General features: G+C 42.1%; 1 protein-coding gene across 1 annotated transcript in view; it reads right to left on the bottom strand.

Annotated features, from left to right (window-relative positions):
* Positions 1-1,452: 1,452 nt before the first annotated feature.
* Positions 1,453-12,850, bottom strand: part of LOC139226205 (myosin-4-like) — a 38,843-nt gene continuing 27,445 nt past the window's right edge. Inside the window, exons 32-39 of the mRNA XM_070856835.1 lie at positions 12,458-12,766; positions 12,004-12,207; positions 10,873-10,998; positions 10,580-10,750; positions 10,326-10,430; positions 10,103-10,198; positions 1,936-2,070; positions 1,453-1,467 (exon numbers count right to left, since the gene is read on the bottom strand). Coding sequence (XP_070712936.1) covers positions 1,453-1,467; positions 1,936-2,070; positions 10,103-10,198; positions 10,326-10,430; positions 10,580-10,750; positions 10,873-10,998; positions 12,004-12,207; positions 12,458-12,766 — 1,161 coding nt within the window. The remainder of the gene's footprint in view (positions 1,468-1,935; positions 2,071-10,102; positions 10,199-10,325; positions 10,431-10,579; positions 10,751-10,872; positions 10,999-12,003; positions 12,208-12,457; positions 12,767-12,850) is intronic.

Raw genomic sequence — 12,850 nt, 5'->3', positions numbered from 1 at the left:
CTTCCTGCCCGCCATATTAGAGACTTAAGAGACCATTTCGCAGTCGAATTTCTATGCCTTTTTGCGAACCTGGTCCTATGGAAAATCCCATTACAATAATGTCCACATTTAACTACAATATTGGGTGGCACTATAATGGGGGTTTTCAGTACTAACTTTGTTCACAGGAATTAATCTGGAGAAATCGTTGCCTGTTCAGAGTGAAGAAATCTTGCCAGTATAGATGGGCATGACTGGCTTTTAAAAAATGTAATTCTCTTCGAGCTTGAAATATTAAAACCTCTTCACTGTTTAAAAAATCCAATAAATTGGAACCTATATAGTTTTTCATAATCTAGGCTGACACTCCGGTGTCAGTAGAGTGCTGCACTGTCGGATGTGCCACCTTTTGGATGAGACCTTAATCTGAGGCCCCGTCTGCCCTCTTAAGTGCACATTAAAGATCCCACGGCACGATTTCAAAAATCAGGGGTGTTCTCCCTGTTGACCTGGACCAATATTTATCCCTCAACCAACATAATTAACAAAACAGATTATCTGATCATGACCTCATTGCCGGTTGTGGGAGCTTACTGTGCGCAAATTGGCTGATGTGTTTCCTACATTACAGCAGTGACTACTTGTTAAAAGTACTTAGTTGGCTGTAAAGTGCTTTGGAAAGTCCTAAGGTCATGAAAGGCGCTATATAAATGGAAGTATTTCTTTCTCCTTCCTCACCCATCATTCATGCTTTCTTCCCTGATTATTAACTCGTATCTCCTCCTTCCTCTGCCTTTATCTAATTAACCTTCTTGACCTGTAGACAGCCTTGGTTTATCAAACTGTGTGAAAAGCCACAGGAGATTGACGGTTATTTTATCTTGGACAAAGTCTGTTGTATTTTAAATATTCACTTACACCTAGAGTGCATGAGAGTATCCTTTCTTCATTGATATAACTAAAGAAAATCAATGAAACCAACAAAAAACACTGGCACCCTAATAACATTAACAATTATCCAAAAGATACATAAAATGAATAATTTAACAACAGATTAAGGTAACAATGAACATAAAGATAGTTTAAAAAAGATTCAATTTTACCAGGCTTGATCAGAAGTAGAATCAGCTACATCTAAATTTATTTCAACATGGATTTATATTTCAGAGCTTTCTCTTAATTTAAAAAAATCTATATATAGTTTCAGTGATTCAATAACATTTTGAGAAGGTTTTGGTTGTTAATCGCTGCATAGGTAGTAAATCTATTTCCTAACACAACTTTTTCTCTATGTGTTAGTGTTCACATTCAAGCATGATTATTGATTAATGTAGCAAAAAAAACAACAAAGAAGAATTTTCAGAGTTGCAATTTTATTTCTATGGACAGGACTAATTAATTAATGAATGTTACAAAATTATGTCACAGAAACGCACATTTTGCGTATTTCTTCTCTGGAATATTTCAATTCTCCTACTCTTCGGCTACCTAATGTGAAAAAGAAAATGCAAGTTGTTAAATTAATACAATGAAAAGAGAGCTTTTTAAATATTATTAATTTAAACTAGAAAATTCACCCAATATTTTGAAAAAAGCTGCAGTTACACTAAAGGTACCAGTCTTAGACTAATATCTATTGAATGCAATGCTCAACTGCTGGACTTGACTGATACTGCCAGTGCACCTTATACTGAATCAAAAAACAACTTTAGCATTTTAAAATTGGATTTGTGCTACAACAATGCAAACCCCAAATGATGCAAGGCTATTGTTTCTTTTGTGTTCTTGGGAGCCAATTGGCTGACCCGACTCCCAAGTTGTACTGCTGTTTTTGAGTTGATGCACACTCAAATGGCTTTGCAGTGTTGTGAAAGTGACAGTATAACTGAAACTTTATTGTAATTCAGTGTGTATTTAACTATGTAACTTACTCAATTTTTAAATCATTTGCATTACCTTGCCACCAACATCACGGGTTTTAGCCCTAAATTTGTTGACTTGGGATTCTGCTATATCAGCACGCTCTTCAGCTTCTTCTAGCTCATGCTGGACCTTCCTGAACTTGGACAGATGCACATTGGCTTGCTCCTCCTAAAGAAAATACATACAAGAAAATATTAGTACAATAATTTCCCTTTGCTTAAGATCAATGAATAGTCACCAAAAAGTGCATTAAATGAAGAATACAGAAATGGTAAATATATTAATATACTTTTACCAGTCTTAATAATTCAATATTATGATTAAACTCTACATACAATTTTAGATCAAGGACTTTTGGTCTTAAGTGCTGATCTATGGGAAAAGCTGGATCAATTTTTTCCATAATGATAATTTTCAAAGTAAAATGGACCATCAGTCTGAGGCCAAATGCATGCAAGGGAGAAATTTGATTGACACTTTGCTTGGTTGATCCACAATTTGGGGTCAGCTCATGGCGAATGTAGTTATATTAGAGTGATTTCATTTGAAGAGGAGTTCGCAAGACTGCTCTTTCTCTTTCCATTGTTTACATAGAGGTTGATTTCTTTTCTATATCAGTAAGTAATATTTAGCATTGTTGTTGCCAATTTAATTCTATATCAGTAAGTAATATTTAGCATTGTTGAGAATGACGTGAATAGCACGTTTAGTGAGTTGGTCTTACCGCAGGTAAAGGGAACACAGCCAGATAGGGAATGGATGACCAACAGGAAGAGCAGTGCAAGGAAGGTAGTGCAGGGGTCCCTTGCGCTCATCCCCCTACAAAACAGATACACCACTTTGGGTACTGTTGAGGAGGATGACTCATCAGGGGAGGGCAGCAGCAGCCAAGTTCATGGCACCGTGGGTGGTTCTGCTGCACAGGAGGGCAGGAAAAAGAGTGGGAGAGCTATAGTGATAGGGGATTCAATTGTAAGGGGAATAGATAGGCGCGTCTGCGGCTGCAACCGAGACTCCAGGATGGTATGTTGACTCCCTGGTGCAAGGGTCAAGGGTGTCTCAGAGCGGGTGCAGGGAATTCTGAAAAGGGAGGGTGAACAGCCAGTTGTCGTGGTGCACATTGGTACCAACGATATAGGTAAAAAATGGGATCAGGTCCTACAAGACGAATTTAGGGAGCTAGGAGCTAAATTAAAAAGTAGGACCACAAAAGTAGTAATCTCAGGATTGCTACCAGTGCCACGTGCTAGTCAGAGTAGGAATCGCAGAATAGCTCAGATGAAAACGTGGCTTGAGGAGTGGTGTACAAGGGAGGGATTCAAATTCCTGGAACATTGGAACCAGTTCTGGGGGAGGTGGGACCAGTACAAACCGGACGGTCTGAACCTGGGCAGGATCGGAACCAATGTCCTGGGGGGGGGTGTTTGCTAGTGCTGTTGGGGAGGAGTGAAACTAATATGGCAGGGCGATGGGAATCTATGCAGGGAGACAGAGGGAAGTAGAATGGGGGCAGAAGCAAAAGATAGAAAGAAGAAAAGTAAAAGTGGAGGGCAGAGAAACCTAAGGCAAAAAGGGCCACATTACATCAAAATTCCAAAGGGGCAAAGTGTGTTAGAAAGACAAGCCTGAAGGCTCTGTGCCTCAATGCGAGGAGTATTCGGAATAAGGTGGACGAATTAACTGTGCAGATAGCAGTTAACGGGTATGATGTAATTGGCATCTCGGAGAAATGGCTCCAAGGTGACCAAGGCTGGGAACTCAATATCCAGGGGTATTCAACATTTAGGAAGGATAGACAGAAAGGAAAAGGAGGCGGGGTGGCATTGCTGGTTAAAGAGGAAATTAATGCAATAGTAAGAAAGGACATTAGCTTGGATGATGTGGAATCGGTATGGGTGGAGCGACGGAAAAGCAAGGGGCAGAAAACGCTAGTGGGAGTTGTGTACAGACCACCAAACAGTAGTAGTAAGGTTGGGGACAGCATCGAACAAGAAATTAGGGATGCATGCAATAAAGGTACAGCAGTTATCATGGGTGACTTTAATCTGCATATAGATTGGGCTAACCAAACTGGTAGCAATGCGACGGAGGAGGATTTCCTGGAGTGTATTAGGGATGGTTTTCTTGACCAATATGTCGAGGAACCAACTAGGGAGCTGGCCATCCTAGACTGGGTGATGTGTAATGAGAAAGGACTAATTAGCAATCTTGTTGTGCGAGGCCCCTTGGGGAAGAGTGACAATAACATGGTAGAATTCTTTATTAAGATGGAGAGTGACACATTTAATTCAGAAACTAGGGTCCTGAACTTAAGGAAAGGTAACTTCGATGGTTTTGAGGCGTGAATTGGCTAGAATAGACTGGCAAATGATACTTAAAGGGTTGACGGTGGATAGGCAATGGCAAACATTTAAAGATCACATGGATGAACTTCAGCAATTGTACATCCCTGTCTGGAGAAAAAATAAAACGTGAAAGGTGGCTCATCCGTGGCTAACAAGGGAAATTAAGGATAGTGTTAAATCCAAGGAAGAAGCATATAAATTGGCCAGAAAAAGCAACAAACCTGAGGACTGGGAGAAATTTAGAATTCAGCAGAGGAGGACAAAGGGTTTAGTTAAGAGGGGGGAAATAGAGTACGAGAAGAAGCTTACCAGGAACATAAAAACTGACTGCAAAAGCTTCTATAGATATGTGAAGAGAAAAAGATTAGTGAAGACAAATGTAGGTCCCTTGCAGTCGGATTCAGGTGAATTTATAATGGGGAACAAAGAAATGGCAGACCAATTGAACAAATACTTTGGTTCTGTCTTCACGAAGGAAGACACAAATAACCTTCCGGAAATACTAGGGGACCGAGGGTCTAGTGAGAAGGAGGAACTGAAGGATATCCTTATTGGGTGGAAAATTGTGTGAGGGAAATTGATGGGATTGAAGGCCGATAAATCCCCGGGGCCTGATAGTCTGCATTCCAGAGTACTTAAGGAAGTGGCCCTAGAAATAGTGGATGCATTGGTGATCATCTTCCCACAGTCTATCGACTCTGGATCAGTTCCTATGGACTGGAGGATAGCTAATGTAACACCACTTTTTAAAAAGTGAGGGAGAGAGAAAGTGGGTAATTATTGACCGGTTAGCTTGACATCAGTGGTGGGGAAAACGTTGGAATAATTATTAAGGATGAAATAGCAGTGCATTTGGAAAGCAGTGACAGGATCGGTCCAAGTCAGCATGGATTTATGAAAATGAAATCAAGCTTGACGAATCTTCTTGAATTTATTGAGGATGTAACTAGCAGAGTGGACAAGGGAGAACCAGTGAATGTGGTGCACTTGGACTTTAAAAAGGCTTTTGACAAGGTCCCGCACAAGAGATTTGTGTGCAAAGTCAAAGCGCATGGTATTGGAGGTAATGTACTGATGTGGATAGAGAACTGGTTGGCATACAGGAAGCAGAGAGTCGGGATAAATGGGTCCTTTTCAGAATGGCAGGCAGTGACTAGTGGAGTGCTGCAGGGCTCACTGCTGGGACCCCAGCTCTTTACAATATACATTAACGATTTGGATGAAGGAATTGAGTGTATTATCTCCAAGTTTGCAGATGACACTAAACTGGGTGGCGGTGTGAGCTGTGAGGGGGACGCTAAGAGACTGGAGGGTGACTTGGACAGGTTAGGTGAGTGGGCAAATGCATGGCAGATGCAGTATAATGTGGATAAGTGTGAGGTTATCCATTTTGGAGGCAAAAACACAAAGGCAGAATATTATCTGAATGGCGCCAAATTAGGAAAAGGGGAGGTGCAACGAAACCTGAGTGTCATGGTTCATCAGTCATTGAAGGTTAACATGCAGGTACAACAGGTGGTGAAGAAGGCAAATGGTATGTTGGCCTTCATAGCTAGGAGATTTGAGTATAGGAGTAGGGAGGTCTTACTACAGTTGTACAGGGCCTTAGTGAGGCCTCACCTGGAATATTGTGTTCAGTTTTGGTCTCCTAATCTGAGGAATTACATTCTTGCTATTGAGGGAGTGCAGCGAAGGTTCACCAGACTAATTCCAGGGATGGCTGGACTGTCACATGAGGAGAGACTGGATCAACTAGGCCTTTATTCACTGGAGTTTAGAAGGATGAGAGGGGATCTCACAGAAACATATAAGATTCTGACGGGACTGGACAGTTAGATGCAGGAAGAATGTTCCTGATGTTGGTGAAGTCCAAAACCAGGGGGCATAGTCTTAGGATAAGGGGTAGGCCATTTAGGATGGAGATGAGGAGAAACTTCATCACTCAGAGAGTAGTTCACCTGTGGAATTCACTGCCGCAGGGAGTTGTTGATGCCAGTTCATTGGATATATTCAACAGGGAGTTAGATATGGCCCTTATGGCTAAAGGGATCAAGGGGTATGGAGAGAAAGCAGGAAAGGGGTACTGAGGGAATTATCTTATTGAATCGCGGTGCAGGCTCGAAGGGCCGAATGGCCTATTCCTGCACCTATTTTCTATGTTTCTATGTTTCTATGTTTCTCAACATCCAGAGGTATTCAACATTCAGGAAGGATAGGCAGAAAGGAAAAGGAGGTGGGGTAGCGTTGCTGGTTGAAGAGGAAATTAATACAATAGTAAGGAAGGGCATTAGCTTTAATGATGTAGAATCTGTATGGGTGGAGCTGCGGAATACCAAAGGGCAGAAAATGCTAGTGGGAGTTGTGTACAGACCACCAAACAGTAGTGGTGAGGTTGGGGACAGCATCAAACAAGAAATTAGGGATGCATGCAATAAAGGTACAGTAGTTATCATGGGCGACTTTAATCTACATATAGATTGGGCTAACCAAACTGGTAGCAATACGGTGGAGGAGGATTTCCAGTCTCTCCTCATGTGACAGTCCAGCCATCCCTGGAATTAGTCTGGTGAACCTTTGCTGCACTCCCTCAATAGCAAGAATGTACTTCCTCAGATTAGGAGACCAAAACTTAACACAATATTCCAGATGAGGCCTCACTAAGCTCCTGTACAACTGCAGTAAGACCTCCCTGCTCCTATACTCCAATCGCCTAGTTATGAAGGTCAACATACCATTTGCCTTCTTCACCGCCTGTTGTAACTGCATGTATTAGGGATGGTTTTCTAGACCAATATGTCGAGGAACCAAATAGAGGGTTGGCCATCCTAGACTGGGTGATGTGTAATGAGAAAGGACTAATTAGCAAACTTTGTGTGCGAGGCCCCTTGGGGAAGAGTGACCATAACATGGTAGAATTCTTTATTAAGATGGAGAGTGACACAGTTAAGTCAGAGATTAGGGTCCTGAACTAAAGGAAAGGTAACTTTGATGGTATGATGCGTGAATTGGCTAGAATAGACTGGCAAATGATACTTAAAGGTGGATAGGCAATGGCAAACATTTAAGGATCACATGGATGAACTTAAACAATTGTATATCCCTGTCTGGAATAAAAATAAAATGGGGAAGATGGCGCAACTGTGGCTAACAAGGGAAATTGAAGATAATGTTAAATCCAAGGAAGAGGTATATAAATTGGCCAGAAAATGCAGCAAACCTGATGACTGGGAGAAATTTAGAATTCAGCAGAGGAGGACAAAGGGTTTAATTAGGAGGGGGAAAATAGAATATGAGAGGAAGCTTGCCGGAAACATAAAAACTGACTGCAAAAGCTTCTATAGATACGTGAAGAGAAAAAGATTAGTGAAGACAAATGTAGGTCCCTTGCAGTCAGATTCAGGTGAATTTATAATGGGGTACAAAGAAATGGCAGACCAGTTGAACAAATATTTTGGTTCTGTCTTCACGAAGGAAGACACAAATAACCTTCCGGAATAACTAGGGGACCGAGGGTCTAGTGAGAAGGAGGAACTGAAGGATACCCCTATTAGACCGGAAATTGTGTTAGGGAAATTGGTGGTATTGAAGGCTGATAAATCCCCAGGGCCTGATAGTCTGCATCCCAGAGTACTTAAGTAAGTTGCCATAGAAATAGTGGATGCATTGGTGATCATTTTCCAACAGTCTATTGACTCTGGATCAGTTCCTATGGACTGAAGGGTAGCTAATGTAACACCACTTTTTGAAAACAGAGGGAGTGAGAAAACAGGTAATTATAGACCCGTTAGCCTGACATCAGTAGTGGGGAAAATGTTGGAATCAATTATTAATGATGAAATAGCAGCTCATTTGGAAAGCAGTGACAGGATCGGTCCAAGTCAGCATGGATTTATGAAAGGAAAATCATGCTTGACAAATCTTCCAGAATTTTTTGAGGATGTAACTAGTAGTGTGGACAATGGAGAACCAGTGGATGTGGTGTATTTGGACTTTCAAAAGGCTTTTGACAAGGTCCCACACAAGAGATTGGTGTGCAAAATCAAAGCACATGGTATTGGGGGTAATGTACTGATGTGGCTAGAGAACTGGTTGGCAGACAGGAAGCAGAGAGTCGGGATAAACGGGTCCTTTTCAGAATGGCAGGCAATGACTAGTGGGGTGTTGCAGGGCTCAGTGCTGGGACCCCAGCTCTTTACAATATACATTAATGATTTAGATGAAGGAATTGAGTGTAATATCTCCAAGTTTGCAGATGACACGAAACTGGGTGACTGTGGGAGCTGTGAGGGCGACGTTAAGAGGCTGCAGGGTGACTTGGACAGGTTGGGTGAGTGGGCAAATACATGGCAGATGCAGTATAATGTGGATAAATGTGAGGTTATCCTCTTTGGGGCAAAAACACGAAGGCTGAATATTATCTGAATGGCGGCAGATTAGGAAAGGGGGTGGTGCAACGAGACCTGGGTGTCATGGTTCATCAGTCTTTGAAATTTGGCATGCAGGTACAGCAGGCGGTGAAGAAGACAAATAGTATGTTGGCCTTCATAGCTAGAGGATTTGAGTATAGGAGCAGGGAGGTCTTACTGCAGTTGTACAGGGCCTTGGTGAGGTCTCACCTGGAATATTGTGTTCAGTTTAGGTCTCCTAATCTGAGGAAGGATGTTCTTGCTATTGAGGGAGTGCAGCGAAGGTTCACCAGACTGATTCCCCGTATGGCTGGACTGACATATGAGGAGAGACTGGATCAACTGGGCCTTTATTTACTGGAGTTTAGAAGGATGAGACGGGATGTCATAGAAACATATAAGATTCTGACGGGACTGTACAGGTTAGATGCGGGAAGAATGTTCCTGATGTTGGGGAAGTCCAGAACCAGGGGACAGTCTTAGGATAAGGGATAGGCCATTTAGGGCTGAGATGAGGAGAAACTTCTTCACTCAGAGAGTTGTTAACCTGTGGAATTCTCTACCGCAGAGAGTTGTTGATGCTAGTTATTGGATATATTCAAGAGGGAGTTAGATATGGCCCTTACGGCTAAAGGGATCAAGGGGTATGGAGAGAAGGCAGGAAAGGGGTACTGAGGGAATGATCAGCCATGATCTTATTGAATGGTGGTGCAGGCTCAAAGGGCCGAATGGCCTACTCCTGCACCAATTTCTATGTTTCTATGAGGCAAGTCTTCAAAATGCTGAGAAGCATAGTTAACATAGATGTAAGCAGGCTATTTGATTTGGACCGCAAGCACAAAATGAGAAGACCTGTTTAAAATTTAAAAGCCTAAAGCTGACTTGTAGCAAAGCAGCTGGCTGTAGCAGTTGGTGACCTCAGAAAGGACCTGATTAATAACTGACAGGAGACAGGAATGCAGGTTACAACAATAACCGAGGTGATTAAATATAACATAAAACAGGCTGGTTTCTGTGCTTTTATCATAGGGAGGGGGAAGAATATGTGACGGTATGTGGCTAAATAGTAGAGATGTGGCAAAAGATGAGCTTTGTGCTTGGACTTCTTTAGTGATCAGGGAGTATCTCGAACTTTCCTTTGAGAATAAATTGGACAGGTAGACATCTTACTATGGCAGTTTGTAACTAGCTTGTGGAATGATAAGATTTAATGAGCTAAGTGGTCTTTTCTGATTCCATGGTTTCTTATGTAAACATGAATTAGTGATGATCGGGGATGCAGTAAATGCTGGACATTCATTGTAGCTTTGATTAAAAACAATATTGAACAACTTTACTGTTATTTTCCATAATATGACAACTTTATAAAATATTTTTTAAAGAAATAGAAATGCATTTCAAGTTCTGTACATATTTTATCCTTGAGGTTTAAAATGGCGAATTACTTACTGACTCCTCAAATTGTCTCTTGTAGGCCTTAACCTTTAGCTGCAGTTTATCAACCAAGTCCTGCAGTCTCAGAACATTCTTTCTATCTTCATCAGACTGTGAATAGCACAAAAGAACAATATATCATGAAAATAATTAGTCTTGGTGACACTACATTGTGCCACTGCAGGTAATAAGACTGTGCAGAATTCTGAAATTAGCACAAGAAAAAACTATACAATACCTGATAGGACAGCTCCTTGACTCTTCTTTCATATTTGCGAACACCTTTGACGGCATCAATGCCTCGCTTTTGCTCAGCTTCCAGTTCATTTTCCAGTTCATGCACCTAAACCAGTCACCAAATGGTATTAATTGTTTTATATCCATGCAAATTTTCCTATGTCTTTTTAATTTTTTTCTCCTAATTGTTTCAATATGACCTGTATTCACAAATACTGGTATGCAGCATACCATGAACATAATCTTGACGCTTACCCTAGACTCCAGTTTCTGGAGCTGTTTCTTTCCTCCTTTCATTGCCAGTTGCTCAGCCTCATCCAGACGATGCTGCAGGTCCTTCACTGTCTGCTCGAGGTTCTTCTTCATTCGTTCAAGGTGAGCACTGGTATCCTGTTCCTTCTTCAGCTCTTCAGCCATCATGGCAGCCTTATAACGGTGAGGTAATTGGGCAAATCATTATTCAAGCTCAAGTTCAAAAAAGTAATTGAAGTGAGACAATAAGTATTTGTAAAAATATAAATAAATAGTTAAGATAACTTCTGACTTACATCTGTGATAGCCTTCTTTGCTTTATCTTCAGCATTTCTTGATTCCTGAATTGTTTCTTCCATTTCAGACTGGAGATGATTCAAGTCAGAATCCAGCTTCTTCTTCGTGTTGATGAGACTTGTGTTCTGCATGAAAAGTCAATTTGTAAGAACTTGTAGGATGTGCAAACTAAAAAAGATTGCGCGAGCAAATTCTCCTTTATGCGCCTCCCGTTAGCGCTTCTAGAGGGCATTAACAGGGCATGAACCTGTTTTCACTGGGTGGTGGGGGAGGGTTGCTACCATCTCCTGCGAAATTGTGCGGGAGTTAGCAGAGATGCAAACATGGTAGTGCTGTGCTCCGCCGATAGCATCCCGGGCCACCGCGCAACCGTCGATGACGTCATTGCCATGCACGCCACCCCATCGCAAAAATTCTTCAGCACCCCACAAGGCTGTCATAAGCAGTATCAGTACCAGCCTCGCGGGTCGCGAACCGGGCCAACCTCCGCTTCCAGGGCGTAAGTTAAAGGGGAGTTGCGCTGCGCCGCAAGCCACAATTTTGTCATTTTGGCCGACTCACTGCTCCGCCCATCTTGGTGCTCCCTGGCGTAGTCTGTAATATGTCCTTACTATACAGTATAAATGCACACGAGGCCCATGCTTGAGAGAAGGTCACTCTGTGACCAGTAACCTTTATTAGCTAGCACTCAAGTGATGAAGGTGGGTGGAGCTTCCCCTTTTATACCTAAAAGTCCAGGTTAGGAGTGTCTCCCACAAGTTCGCCACCTAGTGGTCAATGTTCTCACGGTGTACAACTTGGGTCAGTTTATACATGGGTTACAATGATGGTTGAATACATGACAGTCTGGTCCACCATCGTGCAGCCTGGCACTCCGTTTGGGCACCGTGCAGCGGCCACGGCACCATGCCGTTCAGGTGGCCCAGTGGAGGCCGACAGAGACCATGCAGAGTTCGCATTGGCCCTTCCCTTTAACAGAAGGGCAATGGCTTCTCCGTGTAGTGCCCCAGACACCGCTCGAACAGAAGGTGGAGCACGGGACTTTGCGCACCACTTACTGTGAGGGGCAGTAACCCCAATTCCCCCTGAATGTCCAATTGGTTCAACTTTACATGAATGTATGAACAAACCTGAGAATGCAGCAGCTGTACCCTCTCTGTGACATCAACAAGCTCTTGTTCAGCAATTTTGCGAGCTCTATCTGTCTGTTCCAGTGCTGCTCTCATTTCTTCAATCTCAGCCTGCTGCAGACCACTTCTGCGCTCAACCATGGCCAATTGCTCCTTCAAGTCTTCCTGGCTTCTACAAGCTTCATCCAGCTGTAACTGGGTATCCTATTTGCAACACATAAACATTTATTAGAATGTAAGATTTTATTGGAAACTTAACATTTACACTCTGTTAGTGCGGATACATTTTCAGTATTATACGGTGAATACTAAGTTTTCTTTTAACTTTTAACCAAAATGCTTAACAGTTTAAAAAGTCTAAAAGTACTGACAAGGAATAATTTGTTGAGTTTCACTAATAATATTTTAAATGTGATTACATGAAAAACAAACACAAATGCACTATTATACAAACCTTTAATTGACCCTGCAGGTTCCTGAGATGTTTCTGAGCTTCTGAAGCCTGACGATTAGCATGGCCCAACTGAATCTCCATTTCATTCAGATCTCCTTCCATTTTCTTCTTGATTCTTAAAGCATCATTTCTGCTCCTGACTTCAGACTCCAAGGCACTTTGCATTGTATCTACAACCCTCTGTTGGTTCCTCTTCAGCTGATCAATCTCCTCATCTTTCTCAGCAATTTTCCTGTCAACTTCAGATTTTACTTGGTTCAGTTCCAGCTGAACACGGAGTATCTTGCTCTCTTCATGTTCCAGAGAAGCCTGCAAAAGGACATTGCACAAAATTGTCACCATGTCACACATTTGTAGTTATAAGAAGTGCTTGAAATACCTATGATAGTGTGT

This window comes from Pristiophorus japonicus, chromosome 16, assembly GCF_044704955.1.
Source record: "Pristiophorus japonicus isolate sPriJap1 chromosome 16, sPriJap1.hap1, whole genome shotgun sequence".
In the NCBI taxonomy this organism is placed as follows: Eukaryota; Metazoa; Chordata; class Chondrichthyes; family Pristiophoridae; genus Pristiophorus; species Pristiophorus japonicus.
This window is presented reverse-complemented; position numbering and strand designations above follow the sequence as displayed.